The sequence below is a fragment of the Biomphalaria glabrata genome, chromosome 1 (assembly GCF_947242115.1).
Source record: "Biomphalaria glabrata chromosome 1, xgBioGlab47.1, whole genome shotgun sequence".
In the NCBI taxonomy this organism is placed as follows: domain Eukaryota; kingdom Metazoa; phylum Mollusca; class Gastropoda; family Planorbidae; genus Biomphalaria; species Biomphalaria glabrata.
The window spans coordinates 9,913,591-9,940,931 of NC_074711.1; the positions used below are offsets into that span (position 1 = coordinate 9,913,591).

General features: G+C 34.2%; 1 protein-coding gene across 1 annotated transcript; it reads left to right on the forward strand.

Annotated features, from left to right (window-relative positions):
- Window positions 1-203: 203 nt before the first annotated feature.
- Window positions 204-26,199, forward strand: LOC106069933 (putative ammonium transporter 3). The gene is made up of 11 exons (XM_013229710.2): window positions 204-322; window positions 8,723-8,986; window positions 10,642-10,924; window positions 12,267-12,338; window positions 15,382-15,441; window positions 15,937-16,013; window positions 16,427-16,653; window positions 19,608-19,777; window positions 20,014-20,466; window positions 21,578-21,653; window positions 25,755-26,199. Exons 1-11 carry the CDS (start codon window positions 223-225, stop codon window positions 25,917-25,919), a joined length of 1,947 nt encoding a protein of 648 aa, XP_013085164.2. The 5' UTR covers window positions 204-222; the 3' UTR covers window positions 25,920-26,199.
- Window positions 26,200-27,341: the final 1,142 nt, after the last annotated feature.

The following is a 27,341-nucleotide window of genomic DNA, read 5'->3' on the forward strand; positions in this document are numbered from 1 at the left end:
TTTTTTTTGTTGTTGTTTTTTATTGGTTCTTGCACAGAGGTTTACACATTTGTGAGAACTCTTTAGCTGAAGAGTTTGAAAAAAAATGAGTCAGTCCATTAGTGAGCTCACGTGATTTTAATAAAATACAATCTTTCTTTTATTTTTCTTTGGTACACGCTCTGTGAAGGAATGGAATCGATTTCTTCAGACAACATGACCTCTTTGTGGACGTCCACGACAATGACCTCCAACTTATCTGTTTCCACCCAGGAGCCAAAGGCCAGGGATGACGCTATCTGGCTGCTGACCACGGCGTTCATCATTTTTACAATGCAGTCAGGTAGATCTTTTGCTTTGTCATGTCACTGTGAAGAAACTTAATGCCCTGCAACTCAGTAGCAATTTTTTTTTCTCTATTTTTTGTTTAATCCTACAATTAGCTGACACCTTCGTCTTCCAAAAAATATCATAAAAAAGAAAAACATTTAAAAAATACAAAGCTTATAGTAAGTGTAATGGGGTCAATTTGTTTTTATTAGTTATGTAATTATAAGCCATAGGCCCCAGACATAGTAAATTCATGCGATTGGAAATATAGTTACCAATTGTTTTTGTTTAGCTTTTAGCTTCCTCAATATGCTGTGATCCTATCACTTGTTTTGACCACTTGTGAAAGGTGGAGGGAAGAAGGGGGTGTCTTGGTGAATGTTGACATGATCGTTTTCTTAACTCTTTCTCTCCGTAATTATTTACCACATTCTGAGGGAATCAACGTTTGTATCGTCGGTTAGGAAAGAAAGAGTTAAATGCATAAACAAAAATGCTCATTCAACGTATACCTACACACCTGTCAAGTACGATTTCTTTCCCTTGATCAGTATACCAAACAAAAATAATTAATTACCAATAGTTAATTAACTAACTGGACAATTTTCCATTGATTCTTGTGTTGTCAGGTAACAGAAATAATTGTGCGAAATTTCAGCTTAAGCCAAGATTGATTGTGGGAAAAATGACGTGTGCAAACTTTTTATCAAACAGTCAGACAGACAAACAGAGAGAGTTGATATAAGCTTTGTAAAAAAGAGTTGTCGTTTTTGTTAATTTTTACTTTGTGAAGCTGATGGGGATCTGTCATTTATCATTCTATTTATTTTTACAAAGGTTATAAAAACTCGCTCTGTCTGTCTGTCTGGGGATTTCTTCCACTTCCCATTCTCGGATCAAGTTGAAACCTTGCACAAGTTATCTTTGCACCTAACAAAACAGAAATCCATTAAACAATTAATTAATTAGATAATTAAATATTGGTAATAAATTTGTTTGATATCTAAAAAGGAAATAAAAATGTTATAATATTTAGACATATAGCCGTAAATGTGTAGTTCTTCCCCATGGATAATCTCGAGTATTTTTTTTTAAGTTATATTTTGCTTGTTTGTTATGCCTTCATTTTTGGTAAAGAGGTCTTTCCAGTGACCTTTTTACGATCAAGCTCTTTAATTAGCATCTAATGTTTTTACAAGGATATGTGAACTTGTACATACGACAGCGCTCAGCGTGTTCATGTTCGCCTGGTGTTTATTTAACTCTGTACAGAGCATTAGGAAACATTTCAATCGAGTGAGGTTATTTACCTTTGAGCGGGGTAAAAAAAAAGGACGACAGACAAATTTAATTTTAAGATAATATATTGAAAAATTATAACAGTCAAACCAAATTTGTACTGTGTGGCCAGTCAATTAGTATTTTCTTCCCAAAGATATACATAAACTGTCAGTTATTTAGGAAAATGGTTAGATTTTAAAAACTTTTAAAAAGCGCCCCCAACTTCCAATTACATTCTACCTTCCATTGATAATGGGGGGCGCGGTGGTTGAGTGGTTAAGTGCATGGCTTCTGAACCTGAGGTCCTGGGTTCAGATTTTGGCAAAGACTGGGATTTTGAATTTCGGGATTTTTAGGGCGCCCCTGAGTCAACTCTAAAGGGTACTTGACTTTAGTTGGGGTAAATTAAAGACGGTTGGTCGTTGTGCTGGCCACCTGACACCTTGCTCTTTAACCGTGGGCCAAAGAAACAGATGACCTTAAGATCTTCTGCCCCATAGATCGAAAGGTCTGTAAGGGGAACTTTACTTTTGTTTTAACTTCCACCGAAGATAAAAAGGAAACTTTGAATTATTTGACAACTTTTCAATTACCAATCAAATGGAAATTTCACACAAAACCTCTAGCTGCGTGACAACTTATTTTATTGAAATTTCAGAAAGATCTCTTTGTTATTTCTTAAATTCATCAAATACGTTTTCTACGTGGTTTGAAGTCAACAATTGACCGCCATTTTTATTTTCGTTTAATTTAGATGTTATGTAAAGATCTAGATCTAAATGATCTAAAAGGTCATCCTTTAAAGAGACAGTGGAGGGGCCACGGGAAAAGTCCAAAGAAAAGCTGGATGGACAACGTAATGGAATGGACCGGCCCCTTTCTTGATATCCTGCTAAGAACAGCAGCTGGCCCGGAAAAATGAAGGGATTTTGTTACACGAACTGTCACAGCACCCCTACGGCGAATGTCTAGGGACAGATGAGGATGATGATCTATATTGTTATAACCCCGCCATGGCGGCCATGCACACCGCCATCCAAGATAGTGCGGAAGGTGTGCACTATTAGCGACTAGACTAGGAAGGATAATGACATTAGAGAGAGAAGAGAAAGATTTCCGCCCAAGTCTAGAGCCGATATGAAGATGCTGTGTTCAAGGCATATGTTCTACATGTATGTGATGTCCTCGTGTAAATAAACACCTATACCTCGTTGAGTTGTCTCTCTTACGTTATACAATATTAATGTCAGACGGTTTCTAGTATGGTATGACATCACAAGAATGTCGTAGGTTCGATCCGCATGCTGAGCACTTTGTTTTAGGTTTTTATTTCAATGACCAAAAAAAATATAAATTGTTGTTTGGGGCGGAAGAATACTAAACGTATTTAATAGTCCTTTATTGTGTTGTTTGGGGCGGAAGAATACTAAACGTATTTAATAGTCCTTAATTGTGTTGTTTGGGGCGGAAGAATACTAAACGTATTTAATAGTCCTTAATTGTGTTGTTTGGGGCGGAAGAATACTAAACGTATTTAATAGTCCTTTATTGTGTTGTTTGGGGCGGAAGAATACTAAACGTATTTAATAGTCCTTAATTGTGTTGTTTGGGGCGGAAGAATACTAAACGTATTTAATAGTCCTTTATTGTGTTGTTTGGGGCGGAAGAATACTAAACGTATTTAATAGTCCTTAATTGTGTTGTTTGGGGCGGAAGAATACTAAACGTATTTAATAGTCCTTAATTGTGTTGTTTGGGGCGGAAGAATACTAAACGTATTTAATAGTCCTTAATTGTGTTGCTGGGGCGGAAGAATACTAAACGTATTTAATAGTCCTTAATTGTGTTGTTTGGGGCGGAAGAATACTAAACGTATTTAATAGTCCTTAATTGTGTTGTTTGGGGCGGAAGAATACTAAACGTATTTAATAGTCCTTAATTGTGTTGTTTGGGGCGGAAGAATACTAAACGTATTTAATAGTCCTTTATTGTGTTGTTTATCATCATTGTCCAGTGTACTGTGTTTGGATAAGTAGTATAAGTGCTTTCAGTATGTACGCATGTTCCGACTTATACCGAATATTTGTTTAAGGCACGACGTAGGAACGGATCAACGTTATAACCCCAGGACCCTTTGTACTTATACTTCTATCAGCAAATCTCCAAGGCCAACATTTTTCTAACAACCGCACCACAAATTTCATTTTCTGTATCAGTTTGGTGCTCAAACTGCCACCGAAAGCTTATTTGTTCCAACTGTCAATTTTTCTATTAGCCATTTCTTTACGATTCGTTAACACCAATGTAGCTGTCAATATAGTAAGTTAATTTGTTATCCGCTAGCACGACAGGGATACAAATTGGATGATCCTGTGAGTGAATCAATACTGAATCCATTTCACTCTACATTTGTAGAGTTTAACAGAGCATGACAGTAAACACGGACATGGAACACAATATTTACAGTGGTTCTAATGTTATGAAACTAGCACCTCTATCTACGAGACATTAATTAGCGCCTCTATCGACATGATAATAAACTTGAACTTCCATTTACATGATAATTACTAGTATCTTTATCTACATGATAATAACTAGCATCGTTATCTACATGATAATAACTAGCATCTTTATCTACATGATAATAACTAGCATCTTTATCTACATGATAATAACTAGCATATTTATCTACATGATAATAACTAGCATCTTTATCTACATGATAATAACTAGCATCTTTATCTACATGATAATTACTAGCATCTTTATATACATGATAATAACTAGCATCTTTATCCACATGATAATAACTAGCATCTTTATCTACATGATAAAAACTAGCCCATCTTTATCTACATGATAATAACTAGCCCATCTTTATCTACATGATAATAACTAGCATCTTTATCTACATGATAATAACTAGCATATTTATCTACATGATAATAACTAGCATCTTTATCTACATGATAATAACTAGCATCTTTATATACATGATAATTACTAGCATCTTTATCTACATGATAATTACTAGCATCTTTATATACATGATAATAACTAGCATCTTTATCCACATGATAATAACTAGCCCATCTTTATCTACATGATAATAACTAGCCCATCTTTATCTACATGATAATAACTAGCCCATCTTTATCTACATGATAATAACTAGCCCATCTTTATCTACATGATAATAACTAGCCCATCTTTATCTACATGATAATAACTAGCCCATCTTTATCTACATGATAATAACTAGCCCATCTTTATCTACATGATAATAACTAGCCCATCTTTATCTACATGATAATAACTAGCCCATCTTTATCTACATGATAATAACTAGCCCATCTTTATCTACATGATAATAACTAGCCCATCTTTATCTACATGATAATAAGTAGCCCATCTTTATCCACATGATAATAACTAGCCCATCTTTATCCACATGATAATAACTAGCCCATCTTTATCTACATGATAATAACTAGCCCATCTATATCTACATGATAATAACTAGCATCTTTATCTACATGATAATAACTAGCATCTTTATCTACATGATAATAACTAGCCCATCTTTATCTACATGATAATAACTAGCCCATCTTTATCTACATGATAATAACTAGCCCATCTTTATCTACATGATAATAACTAGCCCATCTTTATCTACATGATAATAACTAGCCCATCTATATTTATGATAATAACTAGCCCATCTTTATCTACATTATAATAACTAGCCCATCTTTATCCACATGATAATAACTAGCCCATCTTTATCTACATGATAATAACTAGCCCATCTTTATCTACATGATAATAACTAGCCCATCTTTATCTACATGATAATAACTAGCCCATCTTTATCTACATGATAATAACTAGCCCATCTTTATCTACATGATAATAACTAGCCCATCTTTATCTACATGATAATAACTAGCCCATCTTTATCTACATGATAATAACTAGCCCATCTTTATCTACATGATAATAACTAGCCCATCTTTATCTACATGATAAAAACTAGCCCATCTTTATCTACATGATAATAACTAGCCCATCTTTATCTACATGATAATAACTAGCCCATCTTTATCTACATGATAATAACTAGCCCATCTTTATCTACATGATAATAACTAGCCCATCTTTATCTACATGATAATAACTAGCCCATCTTTATCTACATGATAATAACTAGCCCATCTTTATCTACATGATAATAACTAGCCCATCTTTATCCACATGATAATAACTAGCCCATCTTTATCCACATGATAATAACTAGCCCATCTTTATCTACATGATAATAACTAGCCCATCTTTATCTACATGATAATAACTAGCCCATCTTTATCTACATGATAATAACTAGCCCATCTTTATCCACATGATAATAACTAGCCCATCTTTATCCACATGATAATAACTAGCCCATCTTTATCTACATGATAATAACTAGCCCATCTTTATCTACATGATAATAACTAGCCCATCTTTATCTACATGATAATAACTAGCCCATCTTTATCTACATGATAATAACTAGCCCATCTTTATCTACATGATAATAACTAGCCCATCTTTATCTACATGATAATAACTAGCCCATATTTATCCACATGATAATAACTAGCCCATCTTTATCCACATGATAATAACTAGCCCATCTTTATCTACATGATAATAACTAGCCCATCTTTATCTACATGATAATAACTAGCCCATCTTTATCTACATGATAATAACTAGCCCATCTTTATCTACATGATAATAACTAGCCCATCTATATCTACATGATAATAACTAGCATCTTTATCTACATGATAATAACTAGCATCTTTATCTACATGATAATAACTAGCCCATCTTTATCTACATGATAATAACTAGCCCATCTTTATCTACATGATAATAACTAGCCCATCTTTATCTACATGATAATAACTAGCCCATCTTTATCTACATGATAATAACTAGCCCATCTATATTTATGATAATAACTAGCCCATCTTTATCTACATTATAATAACTAGCCCATCTTTATCCACATGATAATAACTAGCCCATCTTTATCCACATGATAATAACTAGCCCATCTTTATCTACATGATAATAACTAGCCCATCTTTATCTACATGATAATAACTAGCCCATCTTTATCTACATGATAATAACTAGCCCATCTTTATCTACATGATAATAACTAGCCCATCTTTATCTACATGATAATAACTAGCCCATCTTTATCTACATGATAATAACTAGCCCATCTTTATCCACATGATAATAACTAGCCCATCTTTATCCACATGATAATAACTAGCCCATCTTTATCTACATGATAATAACTAGCCCATCTTTATCTACATGATAATAACTAGCCCATCTTTATCTACATGATAATAACTAGCCCATCTTTATCTACATGATAATAACTAGCCCATCTTTATCTACATGATAATAACTAGCCCATCTTTATCTACATGATAATAACTAGCCCATCTTTATCCACATGATAATAACTAGCCCATCTTTATCCACATGATAATAACTAGCCCATCTTTATCTACATGATAATAACTAGCCCATCTTTATCTACATGATAATAACTAGCCCATCTTTATCTACATGATAATAAGTAGCCCATCTTTATCCACATGATAATAACTAGCCCATCTTTATCCACATGATAATAACTAGCCCATCTTTATCTACATGATAATAACTAGCCCATCTATATCTACATGATAATAACTAGCATCTTTATCTACATGATAATAACTAGCATCTTTATCTACATGATAATAACTAGCCCATCTTTATCTACATGATAATAACTAGCCCATCTTTATCTACATGATAATAACTAGCCCATCTTTATCTACATGATAATAACTAGCCCATCTTTATCTACATGATAATAACTAGCCCATCTATATTTATGATAATAACTAGCCCATCTTTATCTACATGATAATAACTAGCCCATCTTTATCTACATGATAATAACTAGCCCATCTTTATCTACATGATAATAACTAGCCCATCTTTATCTACATGATAATAACTAGCCCATCTTTATCTACATGATAATAACTAGCCCATCTTTATCTACATGATAATAACTAGCCCATCTTTATCTATATGATAATAACTAGCCCATCTATATTTATGATAATAACTAGCCCATCTTTATCTACATGATAATAACTAGCCCATCTTTATCTACATGATAATAACTAGCCCATCTTTATCTACATGATAATAACTAGCCCATCTTTATCTACATGATAATAACTAGCCCATCTTTATCTACATGATAATAACTAGCCCATCTTTATCTACATGATAATAACTAGCCCATCTTTATCTACATGATAATAACTAGCCCATCTTTATCTACATGATAATAACTAGCCCATCTTTATCTACATGATAATAACTAGCCCATCTTTATCTACATGATAATAACTAGCCCATCTTTATCTACATGATAATAACTAGCCCATCTTTATCTACATGATAATAACTAGCCCATCTTTATCTACATGATAATAACTAGCCCATCTTTATCTACATGATAATAACTAGCCCATCTTTATCTACATGATAATAACTAGCCCATCTTTATCTACATGATAATAACTAGCCCATCTTTATCTACATGATAATAACTAGCCCATCTTTATCTACATGATAATAACATGCACTATATGTACAATAATAACTAGCACTCTGTCTTCTTTTTAGTATTGTGAATGTAAGTCAAATAGATAGATAGATAGATAGATAGATAGATAGATAGATAGATAGATAGATAGAGAGAGAGAGAGAGAGAGAGAGAGAGAGAGAGAAAGATTGGAGGTGGGGGCGTCCAGTTTTTCTTGAGCCAGACGCAAGTTGGCCGTACAGAATGATTTTAGGGATACGATTGTCTTCCATCCGGCGAACATGTCCGAGCCAGCGCAGGCGGGCGTTGCCTGAGGACCGTAAAGGTGTATAATACAACGTATAATAGAAGATAAACAAAAAAAAAGAACAATAAAGACTATCCCCATTTTATTAAAAACACACAAAAAATAGGTCTAGCAATTAAGATGTCTTTCCATCTGTCCAGGTTTCGGTCTGTTGGAGAGTGGCTGTGTCAGCTCCAAGAATGAAGTCAATATCATGGCCAAGAATGTCGCTGACGTGGTCTTTGGGGGAATGTCCTACTGGATGGTGGGCTATGGTCTCAGCTACGGTGACGGCGAGGGAACGAACGGATTCTGCGGCATCGGCAAATTCTTCATCGATCCAGACAACGAGAATATGGGCGAAGAGTTCTCACGTTTTGTGTTTCAGAGCTCATTTGCTACAACTGCGACAACAATAGTATCAGGTGGGTTTCAGGAATTTGATTGAAAGTATTGACTTCATAAGGAAATTATAGGCTACGATGTCTTTAAAATATATAAATACATAGTTTTAAATTTCTTTCCACTATAATAGTCTAGTAAATCACGTAAAGCCCATCTGTAAAATATCATTTTTTACTGCACATGTTGTTGACGGTGGTTGACTTGTAGCACCAAACTGCTGGTAGACAACCAAACTGCTGGTAGACAACCAAACTGCTGGTAGACAACCAAACTGCTGGTAGACAACTAAACCGATGTAGGATATTATTACTAATACAACTTGAAATAACTTGAATAACTTTCTTGAGAACAATTCCAAATATCACTTATATTACAATATAGATAAAATCAAGTTGAGTGACATAAATATAGTAGATTTTAGTAATACTATAAAATGGTATCTTGAACAAAAACTAAATCACTACAAAAACACTTCTTTTCAGTCTCACGTTGTGGAGTCGTCTGTCCTAACAAAGGCTGATGACGACAATGCCACCTATATTGCATTAATCAGAACCAATTGCTAACTTCTTCCCACTGTCACCATAGAAACACACACACATACATACACACACACACACACTCCATAACACCCATAACATAAAAAAAATGTTAAATATTCATGTTACGAAATTAATTATGTAGATTTTCATTAATCAAATGGTGAACAGGAGTTATGTTGGCGAAAGAAGCAGACGACAAAGAACAAAATATGGAGTACTAAAATATAGTCGTTGTTTTCGTAGTCACTGGCAAAACAGCACTGCTTAATTGTATGAGTATGATAGACTTTCTTTCTTTATGGAATGTCGCTACTAAGTTTTAAATTCATCAGAACATATGTAGAACATTAAAATAGTTGTATGTCTTAAAATATCTTTTAAGCAGTGTTAGTAAAATAAAAATAAGAATCAAGTGGAAGAAACAGTTCAAGAAAAAAAAAACGTAGTCTATAAATTCTTTGGGGAGGAAAAAAATACTGCTTGCTAATCAAATAAAAAGGTAATAAACCCAACACATTTATTTTAGAGAGCTGTGATCATCTGCGATAAGGGTTTATTAAAAATATTGACGACTTCGCTTCTTTTCTACTAGCCTCCAGAAAGATTCGTTGACCACATAACTACTTCAGGGGACAGTGCTTGCTGACTTCTTTGTGGCGTCTTCTAGTAACTGGAGTAAGTCCGCTCTCTTGGGCTGTTACGAAAGAGGCTAACGATTCTCCTGACTCTGCATTATCGACTTGTACAGAGCTCTGGGTGAGGATTTGGGGGAAGAGTTCAGCTTTGGCTTGACTTGTGTAGGAACTGTGGCTGGAATTGATCAGCCGCTGCCTTGGAGACTAGTGAAGGGTCAAGCTTTTCTTAAATCTGAGGCTCTAAACTGGTGGTATCAAAAAAGGGTAAACTGCCCCACCCCATTTTCGTGGATTAAATTTCCGAGTGAATGGATTAATTAACCGGTCTTGACCATTTCATACGTCCATAGATTAATGTCTGGACTATTTTCACCACTTGCTTTATGGAACAACCCAAAACTCCCCCCCCCCTCCCTTGCCAAAGAACCCATACTATTTCTACTTCAATGACTTTACTTTTACCTAAGCCTACGTGCTTATTGTGTTCTTTACCTTCAGGGGCCATTGCTGAGCGGACCAGGTACCTGGCATACATGATCTTCTCGTTCTTCAACACATTTGTCTTCTGCATCGCGGCTCACTGGGTGTGGTCTGAGCATGGATGGCTAAAGAAGATGGGCGTGGTCGACATAGCCGGGGACGGCCCTGTGCACCTTGTGGGTGGAGCTGTGTCTCTGATTGGAGCCATAATGATCAAACCCAGGGCTAAAAGGTTCACGCCTCAAGATGACCATGAAATGGGGTCACCGAGTGGAACTCTGCTGGGTCTATTTGTTCTATGGTAAGAGTTTTATAAGTACGGGGATCATGATGTTTAGCAGAGATGTCTCAGTTCCAGAACATCTTGATTAAATCTCCGATTAATGTTTTAAGTCTGTTTTGTGAATGCCGGCCAACAGGCATCTTATACCATTTCTTTGCCGATGACTCACAGTTATACGATTCATCAGTACCCTCAGAGGTGTCCCATCTGGCAGAGAATATCAGTGGTACCGTTGCAAGGGTGAGCGATTGGATGGTTGAAAATAAACTCAAGATGAACGAAGACAAGACAGAAATAATTAAGATTGGCACTAGGAACAATGTCTCAAAAGTTGAAAGCACAGATTCTCTCTTTATCACGAACTGCCATGTTCCTTTTGTCCATGTAGTGCGGAATCTTGGAGTTTTCTTTGACTCAACACTATCTTTCGACCCACACATAAATCAGCTCTGCAAAGGTCTTTATCTGCAGCTGCGCAGATTAGGCCAGATCCGACCATATTTAACAACGGAGTCAACAAAAACGCTAGCTGTGGCATTCATACTCTCCCGCCTTGACTACTGCAACGCCGTGCTAGCAGGTATACCTGATGACAAAATAGCCAAGCTGCAACGTATACAGAACAACACCGCTCGAATAGTCCTTAAAAAAACTAGACAAGATTCTGCTACTACGCTCTTGCGCACGCTCCATTGGCTTCCCGTGAAAGCGAGAATCGATTACAAGGTCGCCACACTTTGTCATCAGTGTATATATAACAATGAGATGCCCTTGTACCTTAGCGAACTGATTACTCCATATGTCCATATGTCCCCCAGAGAACCCTGCGCTCAATTTAGTAGTGCCACGTTTCTCCCTCAAAAGCTACGGTCTGCGTGCTTTTTCAGTTCACGGACCAAAGGTTTGGAACTCACTCCCCATTGATCTCAGACAGACAACATGCTATACCACTTTTAAGAAGAACATTAAGACCTACTTGTTTAAAACTTTTTTAGATTAACTGTTATTGCGGCAGTTGTGTTTATGTTTGTAATGTTGTTACAGCGCCTTGAGCCTACATTTTGTTTGTTAACAGCGCTTTATAAATAAAATTATTATTATTATTATTATTATTAATATATTTTATTGTATTAAATAGTTTCGTTGAAGTTTTCAATTATATTTTGGGAGAAAAAAAAAACAGTAGGATCTACTGACCAATGGTTGAATTGACAAAATAATTTCATCTTATTATGTAATCATGATATTTGTTTCTCCTTTATGCATTTTAAAGTTTTGTTGTTGTTTTTTTCACGCTTAAGTTGTATGAAATAAATATCATGAAGAAAATATACTTTCTAATTTATGTATTTTTCTCCAGGTGGGGTTGGCTGGCTTTTAACTGTGGCAGTACTTACGGAATTTCAGAAGGCAAATGGAAGCTAGCATCTAGGTCAGTGATGCTAAGTTGTTGTTTTTTATTAAATGCTTCTCAAAGAAAACAAGTTGCTCTGACAACATACGTCTCATAGAATTAATCTAACACTAATTACAAGTAGAGCATATTCACTTTTCAAGCCGCTCAACTAGTTGGGTTGTCACACAATCGTCAGACTAAGACTAAGACTGCTTTATTGAACCTTAAGGAAATTTGTTGTGATTACAAGGACTCTTTTCTCATATAAAGACAACACAACAGAAAAATACACATAAATACAACAGAAACAACATAAAGAGTTCATTCAGCGACTACACACAGGTAGTTCTGATGGAGCGGGTGGCCGTTGTCTTCCAAGATTTTTTCGATTTTTCTTAGGCACTTTTGTTCAAAAAGTTCCTTTAAATGTGGTAATGTTGTGAGTGTAATTAATTTTTGATGCTTTTTTTTATGATGTTTTCTAGACTTCGCAACAGTTTAGATGAGGCGTTGCCTTGTCAACAAGTTATTCCGTATGTTAGCAGATTTTGTATAGTCGCGCCGTAAAAAGTCTCATTGATCTTCTTGTTTAGTTTAAAGCTTTTGAGTTTGTATAGAAATAAGAGTCGCTGGGCTGTTTTCTTTGTCAGAGTTCCAAGGTGGTCTTCCCATGAAAGCTTGTTGTTGATAATAACGCCTAGATATTTATATGCCTTTACTTGTTCTATAGATGTAGTATTTATTTGCAGTTCACGTATAGTTTGTTTTTTCTTTCTAAAATCTATTATAAGTTCTTTAGTTTTTGTGACATTCAGTTCTAGAAAGTTGTCGGTGCACCAGTTTGTAAACTCTTCAATCGAGCTTCGATACTGAGTTTCGTCTCCTGAAATAAAACCGACTATAGCGAATTTAATGAGTTTAACTGAGTCATAGATGCTTCTTATGTCATTAGTGTGAAGAGTGTACCGTACAGGAGAAAGTACACAACCTTATGGAGCACCCGTACATAGTACTCGAGTTGACGATTTGGTGTTGTTGACTTTAACTTACTGGGGGCGTTGGGTTAAAAAGTTTAGAACCCATGCTTGTAAGTAAGGGCTTACATTTAAGTTGCTCAGTTTGTTTATCATTAGATGTGGCTGTATGGTATTGAAAGTCAGGTTACTATTCAAAGCTTTATACCATTTTGGTCTTTACAAAAGTCATCATTTTGTAAAGAGATTGAAAAAATACAATTCTATTAAATTAAAAGCAATGTATAGAATTAAACGTCAAGGGTATAGAGCACGTCTCTATTTCCCATGGTCTCCAAACGTCAATGGTATAGAACACGTCTCTATTTCCCATGCTCTCCAAACGTCAAGGGTATAGAGCACGTCTCTATTTCCCATGCTCTCCAAACGTCAAGGGTATAGAACACGTCTCTATTTCCCATGGTCTCCAAACGTAAAGGGACTACAGGGTTAAACGACTAATACAATTAAATGGCAAACGCAGTTAAATAACCCTATACAAAAAAAAGTTAAAAGACTGATACGGTTAAATGACTAATGCAGTTAAATGACTAATGTAGCTAAATAACTAAGACAGTTGGTGTTTAGGACCAAAACAATACAAAGAACAGTATAGGTGTCAGTTTTAAAAAAGAGTATTTTTTCTATTACTCGTCATTATATCTCTCACTTCTGACTCTCCTGTTCAACTCAGTAAATATTCGTATTTACGACTTTGAAAGCACCATAGCTGTAAAACTATTGACTTAACGTTGTCATCACCCTCCCCCCTCCCTTTTCTACTTCCTCAATCATTCAAAGCTCTGCAACTGGAATCTAATATCTGCTAAGCTAGCAAACTGATTTCAACCCAATTAAGCCTGCTGATATTTACAATTTGAAAGCAAGCTATTGATAAATTTTGTGTTTACCTTATTTAATTAGCTTTTAACCGGATGTCACAATGTTGACCAAGGGAGAGCATACATCATATTTTACAGATTACTTTGTCCATAAATTTGTTTTTCATTAAGTCTACAGTTTGACTCGATTTACAGCATTATCGACTAAACGCCATCAATGGATCTCATGGAGGCGATAATTACATTCTTTTATGTTGGCTTAGGCACATTAGCACACGTGTAGGTTGAAATAAGAACACTGATATGTTTAGGCCTGTTATAATTTTAAAAGTATAGAAATAATTTTTAAAAAAAATTGTTTCTAAGACAAATGGAAGAGTATTTCAATAGAATATCATACCAGAAACGAAATCAGAAAACCTTTCTTTAGGTCGAGCTCCTTATTTAAATGCACTTATGAAGTCTCTAGGAAAAATCTTGAAGAAAAAAAAATAGTATAAAGAAAATAATGTGAGTTTGTCTAGGGAAAGATGCAGAGTGTAAAGATTGTATTTTGTCATGTGGCTGACAGGCCAATATCCTTTAGGTTACGGCTTGGCCACCTAACAAGGGGGCTGAGTTCAAATCCCGACTCGAGCAGAGTTGTGTTTGCTCAGCGCCGAAAGGTAGCACGGAAACCCTGCCCCGTATTCCCTCTCCCTAACTGTTCCAAAAAAAGGAGATTGAATAATAGCGTTTTGAGCATGCGATTAGCATGAAAGATGCGCTATGTAAAAACAATTTTTAAAAAAAAAGCAATTACAGAGGAGTACTGCAAACGTTATCAGTAGACAGACAGCCCCTGGAGTCTATATTAAATCAGAACACTTGATTGCAGTGTGGCATGAGGTTAATGTATATAAGTCAGGCAAGGATCTAAATAACTCAATTATTCGTATTAAACGATCGCATTACTTTTGAACTATTGACCAAATTCACTGACACTAAGTGATGTACTCTCGCTGACAGCCAGCTACTAACCAACTGCTATATACCCCCTCCCCCCCCCCCACAGGTCCACAAATGAGATTGGACCAAAGCGCTCTGAGCATGCTATAAGCATGAAAGTAGCGCTATATAAAACCTATATATATATATTATATATATATATATTAGCAAAGATATTAACATGGGAACTTTTTTCTGTTGCTCGTAAACAGTTTTGCTATTTATTTATTTACACAGGGCAGCAGCTACAACGTTAATGGCTGGTACTGCTGGAGGAATAGTTGGTTCTTTTGGCAGGTATTGTATTCATTTGAATTTATTGTAGACGTACTTGACCGATAGACTTACTTGACGCACAGGGCGCCAGCTCTCCACAGAGATCAATCATAGGCGACTTCCACAACCTCTTCCCAGCTGGTGCCCTTGGATATTAGGTCTTCTAAGAAGGTTTGACGCCATTTTATCCGTAGATGGCCTCGTTTTCACTTCCTCTTTTCGGTCTCCATGTTATGATGGCTTGGACTAGAATTTGGACTATTATTTATAATTGAAATGACACTTGCGATCCCCTTGTTAAATTATGTTTGGAAAAGCAAAGTCGCTTTTCTGCGTTACAGCAAATAAAATCCTCTTAGTAATGATTTAGTATTGATAGTACTAACAGCACAAAGCAAACTGAGTATTGCTATATCATTATGTATACGTGGTTGATCGGTTCCATAGTATTCTAGTAGTACTCTAATAGGTATATCATTCGCATATGCTCAATGCAAACATTTTGTTCTGTTACAGCTATATTGCCAAGAAGAAAAAGTTTCTCATTCCTTGGATTGTTAATGGAGTTCTTGGGGGTCTTGTATCTATAACAGGTACACTTTACCTTTTATTTTTTGTAGATGTCACCTTGTAGGACCTTATGACCATAGCGCGCTATAACATGCCAACGCGCTATAGCGGCTATACAAGATCAAAAATACAAAAGCAAAAAAAAAAAAAAAAGAAATGTACAAATTATATTTTATTTACGATAAATAAATATAATTAATACATGTACATATTGTATGTATCTAGACAACTTGTGAAATAGTACACGATACTATCTTTTACTATTAAATGAAAAATTCTAGACTCAATCAAATTTTCACTTCTTTTAGTTCTATAAGATGGCTTCTTGTTTATGTTCTGTACTGCCAGATTACATTTTAGTACGATAGACCTTAAAATTAGAAAGTTGTTGGTTAACTTGAACATTTCCATAGATAATGTTTTAATGTTTTCTAAGCCAGCTGTGCTGTCACGGGAGTCTGGGAAGCGCTAGTCATTGGCTCCAGTGGAGCGGTCTTTGTCTTGCTGACAAATGAGCTGCTTATCAAACTTCGTATCGACGACCCGGTCAGTGCTATCCCTGTCCATTTCACTGGTGGAGTGTGGGGGCTGCTGGCCACGGGGATTTTCGTTCACAAGGATACCATCACCAACAACTTCTCTGCCAGGCCAGGCATTGTCCAGGTAAGTTGACCACTGCGTTGTTCTGGTGGCTGAGCTGCCAGTGGACTACTAAGTCCACATGTCCTACACCACGCTTCAGGTTAAAAGCACTGTGCACCATGTCATGCCATCTTGTTTTTGTGATGCCATTTGTAATCATAGCATGACCAGAATATTTGTTCTGTTCTTACTTCTCACGGCACGCACACACACACACACACACAGGTCTGTTTTATTCTACACTGAAGAAAGAAACGCAAAAGTTGAGAATTAAATGAAACGAATTTTTATCTCAATAAAGGTTTTTTTTTTAATTTAGCTCTTCCGGTTGTGGGAGGGGCAGTTGACATCCGATTCCTTCTTCGTTGTGATCTAAGCAATATTTAAGACAAATTTTATCAAGATTGGACAAACGGTTTTGATTTTTATTCGGAACATTTATACATACATAGATACATATTTTTTACAGTTTGCTTTATATATTAGATCACATAATCACATATCCACTGTATTAATTAACATTTGATCTATAATTCTTCTGCTAATATAGTTTACTTAGCATATAGTTCTAAAAATAAAATTCTAAAAGTTTTTCTTACTTGAATATTACAACGGCTGCTCCCACATTATGTCGAAAGGCATTTGCTTAAGACAAATAATTATATATATGTAGGCGTAGGTCTATATATATTAATAAAGTGTTTCCTAAACTTTTGACCTATTTGTACCCATTCAAGAATTTTCGTAACATATAGGCCCTAGTATCCCCCCCCCCCCCCAGAAAAAAAATTTATTATTTTAATAACAGACAATTTTAATTTGGTAGGCCTACATACAAAAAAAAAATTAAAGAAAAAAATTGTTAATAAAATAATTGAAAGTTCTGTTATAATTGACATAAATTTGAAGCAGTTTTGATGACTGGTTCCTAGTTTGTTTATTTTAATATTAGAAGCGATTTTTTTTTTCGATTTATTGTCTAAAATGCTTAAATAGCATTTATTAACTGAACAAAATTAATGGGTATTTAAATAAAATAAGCATAGTTATTGAGGTTACAAAGCGTACCCCCTTTAAATTCTTCCCCGTACCCCTGGGGGTACGCGTACTCTACTTTAGGAAACACTGTATTAAATACATTAGATTTAAATGAATATTCTCTTAAACGTCTTCGAGTTGCAGAGTTAAGGGAAGCAATTCTTTTATGCATGTCCATTATTTTCATTATTGGCTTCCCCTGATTAGCCCAATGGTGGACTATTGTTTCTTTTTGTCAATTCATGAAACCATTCTATTGTGTAAATACACCAAAACAAACATTTTCTAGAATTCTAAAGCTTTCGTTTGGTAAAGAAATGTACAATCGTGTAGTATTTCTGTTAAATGAATCACTTTGCCTTGTCTCATTGTTTGAATCTTGATTCATAACAACGCGTTGAATAAGCATTGGGATAAACAATTGTCTCCCTTTTATTTCCATTCTGAGCATTTCGTTGTTTAAGTTCAGTTTTTCAAGCAACTTGCTGGAGTGACTAAGTTTCCTTAAAGAAAAAAAACAACATGTATTTGATGTAGATCTGGAAAAGGAAAAGTGTAAATCTTTTTTTTTTTTTTTACTGTAGATAAAGTGGATCTAGTTTTTACAAAGCTTATATCAATTTGTCTGGTCAAAAGTTTTCGGATGAAGTTGAAACTTTGAACAACTGTTAATTGGTATAGACAAGACATGAATCAATTTTGAAAAAAATAACTAAGTAGTCAATTATTTGCGTGTAAATAATTATTTAGTTTAATACCAAAGGGGGAAATTAATACTTCAGTATCCACATATATGGCCAAATATGTAGGGTGTCGTCCACGTAGATAATTGACCACTTTATTTCTTCCACATCCATTCTAGGATTCATTGCGCCGAACAAAACATGAATCAATAAAAAAAAAATAAAACAACTACTCAATTAATTATTGTAATTAGTTATTTTAATATTGAATATGGGAAATAGCTTCTACATTATTGGTAATTAACTATTTTAATATCTAAACGGGGAAAAAGCTTCTACATTATTGTGAGATATAGTTGTAAGTGCGTAGTTCTTTCCTGTTGATATATTTTTTTTTTTTTTTTTTTAGAATTTTAAAAATATTTTGCTTGTTGTTTTTTTTTTAACTACATATAAAGTGGATCCAGATCTAGGTTTTTTAAACAAATCATATATGTTGAGTTCCGATACTTATTTTCTGAGGTTCATCCGTTCCTCTAGAAATGAATCACCGTCTTGGCTCAAATCTCAGCTAGGGTAAGAAAGTGAGAAGGGGTTTAAACTCAGGACCATTGTGAAAATAGTCCAAAGCGTATTCCACTCGGCAATGCAGCTTTTGTTATTTCAACAGTTTTGATTTCCTCGTTAAGCATTATTATTGGTTCATCTCAGAGTACACTTCCTCATGTGGCTGTGGAGCCCTATTTTGGAGAGACACTCCCGTCCACAAATAACGCAGATTAAGCTGGCTTGTGCTTCGGTGGTAGAGGAGCTAGCCATTTTTCGGATTTTACTTTTTTTTTCCTGAGCTGAGACCCATGTTCTTTCGATGTCCATAGCTTTCTTGGTCACTGTCTCTCTCCATCTGGTGCGGTCTGGAGCTATGTATTCCCAATTGTCAGTATTGATGTTCAATGATTTGAGGTCACGTTTTATTACATCTATGTAACGGAGGTGGGGGCGACCAGTTTTTCTTGTGCCAGTCGCGAGTTGTCCATAGAGGATGACTTTCGGGATGCGCTTGTCCTCCATCCTAACGTGTTATTAAGTTACTGAGACCACACAAATGTTCCCTCTAAACTTCTAAAATTAGGACCGACATTACAAGAGTCGTAAGCGTCGACCATTTAAAAGAAGGGATTTAAATATAGAATTTGAAAATAGATCGTTATAATAAATGTTATAAATAAATAAATGCTTGTGTATGCCTAACAGGGAGGAAGTGCCACATTGTTGGGTGTTCAAGCTTTGGCTGCATTGGCTATTTCAGCCTGGGCTATTGGTGTTGGTGGTCTACTGTTGAAAGTCATTGATTTAACTGTGGGCCTTCGTCTCACTCCAGAGAATGAAGAAATTGGCGCAGACATGTCTGAACACGGAATCAGGTTGATTAATAAATGACAAATTTAATTTATGACTTCAATAGGGCCTATTCTCTTCTTAGTTAAAATGCCTTTTTTTCAGTGATATGAAATGCATTGTTTTATACTATAATTATATAATACGAAGTAGAATGTGTTATATTTTTATATATATTTTTGCAAAAAAAAAATAAAAAATTAATATTAATATTTAATGATACTGTTAAATAGTGTAAAAAATTATTTACTTCTCTTTGCAGATCTTTCAACTCAGCTCACAGAATACAACATCTCTCAGACCTCAACTCTCTCTTGGAGCTTGTGGAACACGGTCTTGTTCCAGGAATCAGAAAGGTGTCTGCACCTTCTTCTACTGACCACACTTCTCTCCAGACAACAGAAAACTCAACCCACAAGATCGACGGCATCAATGAACAAAAGCCAAAGCGATTTCGACTCCATGGGCGAATCTGGCAGGCATTGCAACACCGCGTGGACAAGTACATCCCACATCAGGACCAGAACCACAACGGAATGCCACAGCAAAGGTCTACAACTTTCAGGAAGAGTCACCAAAAGCATAGACTGTCAGGTGAGGAGACAAGGCCAGACGCTGTTGTCAGTGACAACCTTACAGTTGAAAATGGAAACAATATATCAATGATAAGTTATTTGAATAACGACATGACAGAAGACACACAGGCTTATGATTTGTAAACACATTATGGAACAATGATTACAAGTGACTTTTATAAGCACATAATCTAACATCTGTCTAGTTCAGTGGTTCCCAAGCGTTTTTGTCTCGTAGACCCCTTGCTATGTTTTCTGGTTTTTGGTAGACTCCCTGCTTAATTTGTATTGAATTTTTGCAAATTCATCAACATTTTTTTTAATCATTTCTAACTCTAGTGAGTTGAGGAGTAAATAATAATTTCAAGCTAGAAATGAAGTTATAACGATTTTTTTTTTTTTGATAAAATTCAAATTTAAACCAATTAAAATAACAATATGTATTCCTGGAATCACAAAACACACTCGAAATTATTTTTTCCAGGCTTATCATCTAATGCGACGGATATTATGTTTCATATGAGAATACATATGCAATAGTCCTTCGAACATTAAATATTGATTAATTAATTTGCCTTAAGTATCATTGTAAAGTTTTCGCAAAGAGCAGTTTCTCGTGTATTTCTTGATCTTTCACGTGTGGCACAAATATTGAGTCCACGGAACTGTTTTCACTTAGGGAGGAGGGGCGAAGGCGAGTAACTGGCTTCTAAGCCAGTAAGCTTTGAGCAGGAAGGGCTCATGAGTCTTGGCTTGCTACCATTCTGAATTTAAAACTCTACTGCCCTGCAGCTTTACCCAAACATAGAAAGGCTTTCGTGGGTCAACCCTATGAAAAATATTAGGAGCCGGCGACCCTTAGGCAGTTTGTAGCACACAGCGCTACACCCTGTCAGAGCCTGTAACGCCGCTGATACCAAACTGTATATATGTCGTTTGCAAAGAATTATAAGAAGCTTTAAATTTTATAACTCATGCTACCGATGTGCCTTTGAACTGTATTGTTGCTTTAAAAAAGATTCTTTTAATAATATCAGATGTAGGTTTGTGTAAAACAGGTTTTAAAATTACAACGGCTGGAAAAATCAATGTTTTATCCCTAGTGTTTTCCGTATTTTGCGAAAAGGAGAGATATTGTAAGACTCTCACAAATCATCATCTTCTTTATATGATGTCAAAGAGAGATCTAGTGGTACCATTCTTTATCTTTGAGTGTTCGAAAGTTTTTCAAATCTTTATCTATTTTGTCAGGGTGGCATCGTCTCAGAAAATCCTCCAACGTAATTTGTTTCATATCATCAGAAAAAAGTCACTTAGGCAACCACTTGTTTGACAGGGAAAGAATGAATCCCAATTTTAAATAATTATTGTTGTACAGTCTACATTTTTTTATGCTAAACATTACTTACATGTAGACTAAATTAAGCTCTTTAAATAAGTATTGGAATTAAATACAATGATTTTTCATTTGATTAGCAGGAATATTGAAAGGATTAACTAAGGTACAAATAATATAATGTAATTAATTAATGTGATGTAAAAATTAAAGTCACGACCTGCTTGAATGAAATTTATTATCGTAGACTCCGTGGACATCTCATAGACCCCCAATTTATTTTACACTTTCGTAGACCCCTTGGAAAGTATTTCTAGACCAATGGGGGTCTATATATGACCACTTTGGGAATCACTGGATTAAAGGTATAATTTTTAGTCTGTAATTATAATCAGACTGTTACCTGTGTATGGAAGTGAGCACTTTAAAAAGAAAATGTGTGTTTTAACTTGCGCAGTAGGAAGTGAGATTCCATTTGTTATTGTTTAAATACCAGAAACTCATAATTATTGAATGACCATTGCTGCCTACAGTTTTAGCCAATTAAAAAAAATAAAGTTAAGAATTTTTTAAATAATTTTATCAAACTTTTAAAATAATTTTTTTTAACTAACTTAATGACTTGTGTGTGTTATGTTCTGCTTTTACAATTGAAGAAACTATTTGAACCTTGACCACTAGACACAACTGGTTGATAGAAGAAGATTCAAATGGATATAGTAATAAAGATTTTATATTGAAAAAAATTGAAATGCTAAGAAGTGAATTATACATTGAGAAACGATGAAACTCTAACACTAATATAAATGTCAAGAAAAAAATTCAAGGAATCAAAACTATTAATTAAATGTATTTATTATATTTATTGTACACATGTTATATATAATAATTCAACATGCCGCCAAATGAACAGGAAAATGTAAATATTTCAAATACTATTATGTATGTACAGGTTCTATTCACACAATTTACAATATCATCTTACAATCATTTGTTGTCAACAGATTGTCAGAGATGAGGCTTATTTATTGTAATGTTTATCACTGAACTTCATTCACTGTATAATCATGAACATTTCTTTCAGTTGTTTGCAAAATGAACTAACAATATTGTAAATATGCATCTCTAAATAGCATAACATTGTATTTATTGAAATTGTACTTATAAAGTCTGCAATGAGTTATAAGTTGTTATGTTCCTTTTCATTACACTCTGCTGAAAGCTAAGCTTGCCAGAGAGTCAGTATCAAGTTAATTTTGTCTACATGTTTTGTGGATATAACTTAAGCTCTGAAAAATCTTTCCTTTGTTTATGGTTAAGGTCAGTGCAGAGTTAGGGAACTGTGTAGACAACAACTACTTGTAAATAAAATATGCTACTTAAAACATGAGTAAAATGTGTTCATCAGTCAAAAATTACATTTTGAAATTGTCTTTGTAAAAAGTTCATTGGTCAAATGATCCTGGTTTGTACATTGAGAAATTTAACATCAACCATTAGAATATACACAATTACTATCTTCAATTCAAATCTAGAAAAAGACTCTTTGTTTTACTCAATGATAATTTATAATTTGTGAATATATTTTGAGAAATATAAATATATAGAAGTGATATAAACAAAGCAGCAACAAAAAAAAAACAGTAGGCCTAATATCATAAATATAAATGCTTGCTTTCAATTTTATATTTTTTAAGATGAGAAAAAAGAAAAGATATAGATTTATTAGCTGAATCTAAAAAAAAAAAAAAAAGATTTTCAAACAATTTCCTCTGCATTGGGTTATGTGAAAATACATCATCTGTACATTAATTATTAAATGAATAATATTATATACATTGAGCAATTAAGTGACCTTATTAGTCTAACAGGCCACAATATGTCATATTCAACAAGGCTTATTATACAATAAATATTAAGTGCTATGATTATTTACAATGGTGTATGTACAGAAGTTATAATACAGCCTGGCAGTCTTCTTACTAGCCCTCAGCATTTAAACACACAACACATTTACCAATACTCTCTACCTTTTCAAACACATTCATACACATTTCACAAACACACACAGTAGGCCTACAATATTCAACATTATTTTAAAGCATGTTCATAAGTTCTCATCCTAAAACAGTCATTCAATCACTTGCACTCACATTTCTTTTCCTGAAAACTCATTTATGATAATAATTACTTTTGTACATATGTACATATTAACATGTCATATATTACACTTTATTTTTAGTTCATAAATCATTATGTTCTGCATTTATTACTTTCACAGACACTTCACACATTGTAACTTTCTTGATGTTGAGTTAATTTTCACACAGTTAAAAATTTAACTATTTGATACCAACCAATTCTGTTTTTTTTTTCTTTGCTATTCAGGAAACTTTTGCTAATAGACTCAGAGATGTCTTAGAAATTGTGATAGAAGACTGTCTTTTTTTTTTGAAAATTAACATACAGCTTTACAAAATTGTTCTCAGCATCAAAGTTTTCTTGATGTTTAGCATGGTCTCTTTATTTGTTGATCATTTAACCCTGATGAGATGAAGCAATAGCTCTGGGAATCTGTGTACATTTTGTTCAGGCTTGGATTATGATAATTGATATGTCCTATCACTGAAAACAAACAAACAATAGAACTTAAACATACATTGACAATAATCTTATACACATATGGTTTTACAATTAACAAATATATATATTTGAAAATAAAACCAAGTTTGATAACATTTTCGTCATAACATTTTGTCCTACAAATTTATAATTGTACATATAAGTATGAATAAAGATTAAGCCTACTTTTTTAAGTTGAATTTTCTCCCTTAATAAAAAAAAATTATTGAAAAGAAATTTTTTTTTTTTACCAATTTTAATTGAATAGTTAACATTCTCAATCCTCCATTGATATGATTTTTAAACTAAAATTTTAGTAGCATAAGAAAATGTTTTTAAAAATGTATTTTATAAATTCTTTCTTGATTTTAAATAGTTAATATTTTTATGAAAAGCTAAAATTGAAGTATAATTTTGGTTTTATTACATGAGATGCCCAACCCCTAGACCCACAACCCCACATAAGCTTTTACCAAGCTATGCTTAGAACTATGATTTAGTACACAGGAGTACTCAAAGCTCTTCAAAGTACACGAGTGCTCATTAAACATGAAAGTACTCTGCATTAATTAAAAGTGCTAGAGTACTGATGCATTAAAAAAAACAAAAGATTATTGTATTCATTATTTATTATGTTATTACAGATTTCTTAAACTAGACAGTTAATAAGGGTTTAATATGACCAGAACATTCACCAAATACTTTTGTAGCTCTTTATTCTATTTCTAGTTGAATAAATAAAGAAGAAAATAAATAACTGAAATCATCCTTTTGCAATTTTAATCTGTTGACCCTAAAATTATATTCCCACCATCTTTTGTTTCAGGCTTCATTGGCTCTAACAATTTTTCATGGGATAATTCTTCTTTCCATTTTCATTTTGTCATTAAAAAAAAATTATTCTAAATTGCTTTTAACTTACCATCCCCACCATTTGTATCCACAGGGCGGACAAATATTCTGTGGATAGTCACACTGTCCGGTGGCTGGGTTAAAGAAAAATCCCCCATCACTTGCGGTACAACGCCGTAGGCTAACAAACTCCTCATGATAGCATTCATAGAAGAAACTGCATCCCCGAGATAGGGCTGGGTACCTGCCATCAGGTTTGTTGACACAGGTAGCTGCAAATCCACAAGGTGGCGGGGCATGCTCTGGCAAATCGCATCGACCTAAAAAAATATTTAATTTTAAAATTATTATGGGTATTCATGTCAATGCATAAAATAAAGTTTTCTTCTAGAGATAAATGTTACAAGTTTAGAGAGCTGGATACATAAATAAAATCATTCCTTTGAATAAAAAGAGAAAGAAATGAGTTTATAAAAACAGTGAACTAAGTTGAATATTTATTGCACCATTTGGAATCATCTCATCACCCATATGAAAGTTATATTTAAGTTAAATGGTTTCTTTTTAGACATAAGTTTAATTATTGTAACATAATCTATTAACTGACAATCTTAACAGAAAAATATATCCATTAAACTATTGCTGTCAAATGAACTGACCAGTGATAGCACTGAAGACAGTTCCAGCAGAACAAGTGCCATTGGTCAACATGACCCCTCTCTGGCACTCGACAAAGTTGTGACATCCTGTGGCCTGGTCAGGGTAAACACCAGTTGGAAGTGACTCACAAGGACTGGGCTGTTAGAAAAAATGATTCAAATGTTATAACATGTTTTGTAAATTTTCAGTGTACTTTCACATTGTAAATTTTAATGCAAAAACCCATTGTACAAGCTCCTAACTAAATTCCTTCTCTCTCCTCCTCTCTCAAGTATGACTTTTCTCTCATACTTATTAAATACAATACTTCTTAAAAATAAATTACTTGCATTATAAACCTGAACATTTCATTTCTACTATAAAATTGATTGTTTTTAATAAAGATTTTTAATTCAAAAACAAACATCTGCAAACTTTAAAAATATTCTCTCCAGTGTTGAACTAGCCCTTATATCTAATATGCACTGACATGGTATAAATATTGTAAAAATGAATGATTGTATTTTTACATTTTCTTGTTATCATTTCCTATTATTTAACCTTTATTAAGTCATTTCTTAGTTCAATTAAAACTTTTACATAATTGCCAGAATAAAATTGCTCTTGTAAAGTGAAAATTGGACTTCATTGCCTTTTCATCTACCTAGAAAGTGAGATAATAGTTTTACCTGAAGGCCGCATGGTCTGACAGTCTGTTCTGCTGAGAGCACACATTTCTGAGTCAGTGGGTCAAAGATGCCGAGGTCACAGATGTTGTACTGCTGGAAGGCTCCATCCTTACACTCAAAGTAGTGGGTGCATCGCCCGTAAGGGTCAGCATAGTAGCCATCAAGCTTACCACCACAGAGTGGAGACTGACCTTCACCACATGGCTTACTGGCAACACTGAAACAAATCAACCAATTCTCTATTTACCCCAAGTTGTATATAGGTATTTGCATTATGTCATGCACATTTTTCTCTATATAATATTGAACTGTATAGTTCTAGGCTTAACTATATATAAATTATGGCTTTTATATAAATTATGGATTTTATATAGCGCTACTTTCATGCTTATAGCAGTGGGAGGGAGGGGGTTGGGTTTTGTACCTCGAGCCCACTTCATAAATAGCCAAGTAAAGCCAAGTTTAACAAAGTTTTTTTATTGATGTTCTTGTGGTTTCACATGATATAATCCTTATATGATAGTTAAGATTGTCAAAAAACTATGAAAGTATTTTAAAGAAAGAATCCAAGCCTATTTCTATTTTTGTACCAAAGCTTCCTCTAAAATGTAGAGAGGGAGTAATTGTGATTGAAAAAATATCTTTGATATTTAAAAGGTTGTAGTTGAAAACTATATAGTAATATTCAAAAGGTTACAATTTCAACTACTTATTGTATGTTGGTGATGAAGTCGTTTGTTACCTGAAAGGTTGGCATGAAGGAATGACTGGATCAAACACACTGCCTGGGGGACACTCATCATAACCTCTAAACTTGCCTAAGGCACAACGGAAAAATATGGCACATCGTCCTTGTTCGTCAGGGTAGTACCCATCA